We start from the raw sequence: 6,000 nt of genomic DNA on the forward strand, positions 1-6,000 counted from the left end.
TACCCGACTCATCAGCCTGTGGGCCCTGGGTTCAGTACCCGACTCATCAGCCTGTGGGCCCTGGGTTCAGTACCCGACTCATCAGCCTGTGGGCCCTGGGTTCAGTACCTGAATAACGAGAGTATGAGTTTCCTTGCGAATCAACTTTACAGTTCCCCACACAACTGAATGAAGGTTAATTCAGAGGAAAATTTAAGCTGTTTAATAAAAACAAAATAGAGATATACAAGAAGTATGTATTGGGTTAAAAAAAATGTAGAGAGAGGGGGAGAGAGAGAGAGAGAGAGAGAGAGAGAGAGAGAGAGAGAGAGAGAGAGAGAGAGAGAGAGAGAGAGAGAGAGAGAGAGAGAGAGAGAGAGAGAGAGCAGAGAAAACACAGCTCATTTCTACTTCAAAGTACTCACGATTGTAGCCGAAGTAGTTGGCACCATAGTTACTGCCGTAGTTGGCGCCGTAGTTACTGCCGTAGTTGACACCATAGTTGCTGCCATAGTTGGCGCCAAGACAGTTTCGTCCGGACGATCGCTCGTAGAAGACGAAGTCGATATCGTGGTAGAAATCTCTTTGATTCCTGAGGCTGAGGGTCCTGGAGTCTTCGCGGGAGAGAAGGCAGTTCTCCCTCTCACGAGTGGGGTAGTCACTGAGAGGGATAGAGTAGTAGTCACTAAGAGGGTAGAGTGGTAGTCACTAAGGAAGCAAGGAAGAGTGATAGTCGCTGAGGAAGCAGCGTGTATCTAAGACTTGTTACAATGGCGACGATTACGAAACTGTGTAAGTTGACTTTAGCAACATCTGCGATACTATGACTCCCGAAAGACTGGCTAGAAAGATCAAGAGTCATGGTCCTCTACATACTTGGACAAACGCCTAGTTATTTCCAGTGAAACAGATTATTAATATAAATGGACCCAAGTCTGAGTAGGAAATCATTGTAAATGGAGTACCTCTGGACTCTGTCCTCGAGCGCTTTTATTTAATATTTGTAAATTATTTAATATCTGGACTGAAAATCAATATTACGAGGATATCAAAATAGTACGGGGAAATATATTCAGAAGACTGAAAGTTTAAACAAGACTATTTAGATTTTCAAGTGAACGAAAGCTTTAAATGGGTTCCGAGTTCTGATGATGTTAAAGGTTTATCCCGATAACACTTGAATGGCAAAAATTATAAACCTGGAAGCGAGAAGCTTTCGAGAGTCTGAGGATTAACAGGGACCTTATGCCAAAAAATATATCTTGCAACGTTATTGCAAGACATCTAATATATTTTTTCAATTTAATTCCCCGTTTGTTTGGTCTCATTTATAATATTCAGTTACCGTTCGTTCGCCATTTTGCAAAATTTACAAAAATTCCTGGAACATGTACAGATGACGAAAAGTTAATCCAAGGAAACATAAACCGTCTATGTGTAGAAAAACTAAGGAAGGTTAAGGTGCATTGTCTGGAAAGGTGATTGAAGTATATAAATAGATCAAAGGATACATTGAATTGCAATTAAATAAATGTTGATTCATTAAAGACGTTGATAAATGATTGGAAAGATGGTTGTTGCTTTACTATCTTGAGGTTATCTTGAGATGATTTCGGGGCTTTAATGTCCCCGCGGCCCGGTCCTCGACCAGGCCTCCACCCCCAGGAAGCAGCCCGTGACAGCTGACTAACACCCAGGTACCTATTTTACTGCTCGGTTACAGGGGGGGGCATAGGGTGAAAAAAAACTGCCCATTGTTTCTCGCCGGCGCCCGGGATCGAACCCTGGACCACAGGATCACAAGTCCAGCGTGCTGGACAGATGAGGTGTTTTCTACAACTTCTACTTCTACTATTGAGGTCTCTAACACCCACCACTATAAAGTCTTCATCACTGACTACTGTAAGGGTTCCTGTAGTTCTCTCACCTGTAGGAGAAGGACATGCAGGAGAAGAAGGCGAGGTCGCAGGCCCTCTGGCAGTCCTTGAGGGAACTGACAGACACATACTTGTCCACCCTGTGACTGTGAAGCCTCAGTCCTCGGTCAACCTCCGTGTAGCAGGTTGCTGCACCTTGGGGTCATGGAGAGATGAATAAATATACAAATGGATAGATGTAACTGTGTCACTTGACTTTAGCAACATCTGCGATACTGTGACTCCCGAAAGACTGGCTAGAAAGATCAAGAGTCATGGCTCTCTACATACTTGGACAAACCGCATAGTTATTTCCAGTGAAACATTATTAATTGTCTGTTTGTATATAATTGTCTGAAACATAATTGTCTGTATAGCTTCAGCCATCGATCCCTTCCTCAGTGGCCGGGTTAATTCATGAATGGATTGATATAGACATGTTGCCTTGAAGACTTGACGATAAACATTCACAGATTGACAGACACAGACAGGAAGACAGAGAAAGATACAGACAGGTAGACAGACACGGACAAATAGATACAGGCTGGCGTGACGTATCTGAAAAGAGTTCTAAAGTGGGTCAGAGAGTATCTCTCAGGAAGGAAGCAAAGAGTCACAGTGAAAGCAGAGACATCAGAGTGGAGAGAGGATAGGAGCGAAGTACCACAAGGGTCGGTTCTAGTGCCCATCTCGTTTCTAATATACGTCAATGACCTGACAGAAAATTGCCTCCTTCATATCTGTGTTTCCAGATGATGCAAAACGAATGAGAAGATTCGAGTCAAGGTTAGATTGAGATGCATATTGATGTGATGGGGACATAACATATACATTTGTAAGGGAAATTGACATAGACAAAGCAGCGTTGTTCAAAGCTAAGAACTGAACTAAGGACCATAGATGGAAACTGGAGACGCAGACGAGTCATAGAAACATCAGGAAGAACTTTCTCAGTGTCAAAGCGGTCAATAAACGGAATAGGTTAGATGCATAAATCGTTGAAACTCATTTGACTCAGAATTTTATATATAAATATGTTAAAAGCGTGAGAAATGAGTAAATGCATCAATCTAAGAATATTCGGAAGGCGGGGCCAGGAGCCTAGCTCAACCCTACAAGCACATCCAGGTGAGTATAGACAGAGATATATACTGATAGATAAACACAACGACAGATACATATAGATTCAGATACAAATTTCCGTGATAGATACAGATAGATCAAATGGTAGACACACCGATAAATATAAGAATAGACAGGCATATGCCGATAAATGCAATGATAGACGCACATATATAACTGAGTATATAAATAGATGGATCTATTGATTTGATAGATGCATAAATGAAATAATACAGCAAATGTGCAATATATTATCTTATTAGAAATATAAAACACAGAATACATAGAGCGCAAGGTCACTACATGTAGGATAAGGTCACTACATGTAGGATAAGGTCACTACATAGTGGGTAAGGTCACTACATAGAGGATAAGGTCACTACATGATGGGTAAGGTCACTACATGGAGGGTAAGGTCACTACATGATGAGTAAGGTCACTACATGGTGGGTAAGGTCACTACATGGTGGGTAAGGTCACTACATGGTGAGTAAGGTCACTACATGGAGGGTAAGGTCACTACATAGTGGGTAAGGTCACTACATGGTGGGTAAGGTCACTACATGGTGGATAAGGTCACTACATGTGGGTAGGATGGGAAAGGTACCTTCCTGGAAAAGGTACCAATACGAAAAGTACCCACTGGGAAGGGGACCCCATGGGAAAGCTACCCAATGAAAAGGTACCCAGCAGACGGTATCCCCCTGGGTAGGTACCCGTTGCAAAGGTAACCATGGGGAAAGGTACCCGTGGAAAAGGTACCTGATGGGAAAGGTGCAGGCAGGATTGTTCGTAAATATGTACGAATTATTAAAGAAAAGGAACCAAATATAACTAATTTAAAAGCAGCAAAAGGCTCCATTTAAGCAAATTAGAACAGAAACAGTTGGGCAATATTGTATAACTGAATATTGTGTTCTTTATATCTATTCAAAATATGTATAGTGTCACTTTTCCAAGTTTTTGCTCAGGTCAAAGTTTTACTTTCGAATTGAGATATTTCTTTCAGATATTTCTATCTCAAAAAATGACTTTCTCGTACAAACTTGATTGTTTTCTAAATTTTGTTCGGCAGAGTTGAGTAATATATAAGATTGATCTCTTAGTGATTGATCAACTTACAAAATCTATATTTTATATTTTTTACATTTCAAATCATATCTTACACTAGCTTGCAATAGTCTCTAGTTCATACTAGAGATTTGCAACACTGACCTCGCAAGCATCAGTGGGCATGACTGATCTTCTCAACAATCAATATGTAATACTGGTTGATTGACAGTTGAGAGGCGGGACCAAAGAGCCAGCGCTCACCCCCCGCAAGCACATCTAGGTGAGCAACTAGACGAGTCCTGAGTGTTTTCAACTAAATATAAATTAAGTAGTCCCTCTCCCTCGAAAAATAAATAAAGAACAATTAAACAAACTTTATTTCCTATTTGAGATAATACAAAATGCTCTTAAAATATTTCACAAAATTTATTATACAGCACCTGGAGGTTTCAGCGCACTCCATAACTCAAGTCCGTTCTCGCGATTCGTCGATTCCGTGTAAACTGTGACGTATTGGGTGATAGTTATGATTGGGTAGTTACGCGGAGGTAATTATCATTCACGCATGTGGGAAACCTTATTCATTCAATATCATGATTGATAACATTAGTGATTAAACAGCTCTGCTGGACACATGCATCTTCAGACACCTGTAGTGCACATATACCTAAAAAAAAAAGCTTCTACGGAGGATAAATGCAGAAAGAAACAGAAAGGTTTAAGGAATGGTGGCTGGATTCTTATCACTCACCACTATTGTATATGCGGGCGGCTGCATCTTTCATCTCCACTATTGTCACCATCACTGCCAACACCACTACCAGCGGTCGGGCTCCAGCTCCCGTCACCAGCTTCATCTTCTCCACCCCAGCCTGCGGGACACGGCCAGATCTTGCAATATACCACTTTAACCGATAAATACAAGATTTAGGCACATATGACGCTAAAAAAATGCAACGTTCTTTCTTATGACAAGATCGTAGTTCAAATCCCTGTTGGTTCAAGCGATTGAGCACCGTTCCATCAATCTTATTCCATCTCCCTTCCTGTCATCATACCCATTCCAGGTGCTTTCTCTTGATAAGTACCTTACCTTCTCAGGACTTGTAATGAGAACCTTTCGAAGTCGTCGTGTCATCGGTCAGACGACCCCAAGAGAAGCGTCGACGACCGCGAGAACGACAACAAATAGAGGCGTCGAGGACCGCGAGAACGACACCAAATAGAGGCGTCGAGGACCGCGAGAAAGACACCAACTCGAGTCAAGCGTCACCTCACTGGACGCGGGTGACACTGGCTGAACTGTGGCGAGAAACTGGTGACCCCAGCCAGGACACCGCCGCTCACAGCCCCATCTGTGGACGATACTTTCATTCCCCTGGCGTCACGGCTGTTACGTTTCCGGCGCACGGGGATATCCGGCACACGGAACAAGCCGGCTCAGTAGATGACCAGATGTTGCGGACTTGTCGTAGGAGCCACAGGTTGAACGACCACACCTGGGGAGAATGAAAGAGAGAGACAGAGAAAGAGAGAGACAGAGACAGACAAAGAGAGAGAGAGAGACAGACAGACAGACAGACAGACAGACAGACAGACAGACAGACAGACAGACAGACAGACAGACAGAGACACAGAGAGAAAGAGAGAGAGGAGAGAGAGAGAGAGACTGAGACACAGAGAGAGAGGAGAGAGACACAGAGAGAGAGAGACACAGAGAGAGAGGAGAGAGAAAGAGAGAGAGAGAGAGAGAGAGAGAGAGAGAGAGAGAGAGAGAGAGAGAGAGAGAGAGAGAGAGAGAGAGAGAGAGAGAGAGAGAAGGGATGAAGCCGGATATATATACAGTGAGATAAGAGAAACAATGTAATATAAATCTGACGAGACAATCCTCGTATGTTTTTAACTTACATATAGTGTTTCGTCCTAATAA

The 6,000-nt window shown here is 42.7% G+C and overlaps 1 protein-coding gene across 1 annotated transcript in view; it reads right to left on the reverse strand.

Moving 5' to 3' along the window:
* LOC138372267 (uncharacterized) overlaps window positions 1-5,714 on the reverse strand; it is a 50,605-nt gene extending 44,891 nt beyond the window's left edge. The window contains exons 1-4 of the mRNA XM_069337543.1: window positions 5,164-5,714; window positions 4,822-4,942; window positions 1,907-2,051; window positions 477-640 (exon numbers count right to left, since the gene is read on the reverse strand). Coding sequence (XP_069193644.1) covers window positions 477-640; window positions 1,907-2,051; window positions 4,822-4,942; window positions 5,164-5,208 — 475 coding nt within the window. The 5' untranslated portion in view covers window positions 5,209-5,714. The remainder of the gene's footprint in view (window positions 1-476; window positions 641-1,906; window positions 2,052-4,821; window positions 4,943-5,163) is intronic.
* Window positions 5,715-6,000: the final 286 nt, after the last annotated feature.

This window comes from Procambarus clarkii, chromosome 38, assembly GCF_040958095.1.
Source record: "Procambarus clarkii isolate CNS0578487 chromosome 38, FALCON_Pclarkii_2.0, whole genome shotgun sequence".
Lineage (NCBI taxonomy): Eukaryota > Metazoa > Arthropoda > Malacostraca > Decapoda > Cambaridae > Procambarus > Procambarus clarkii.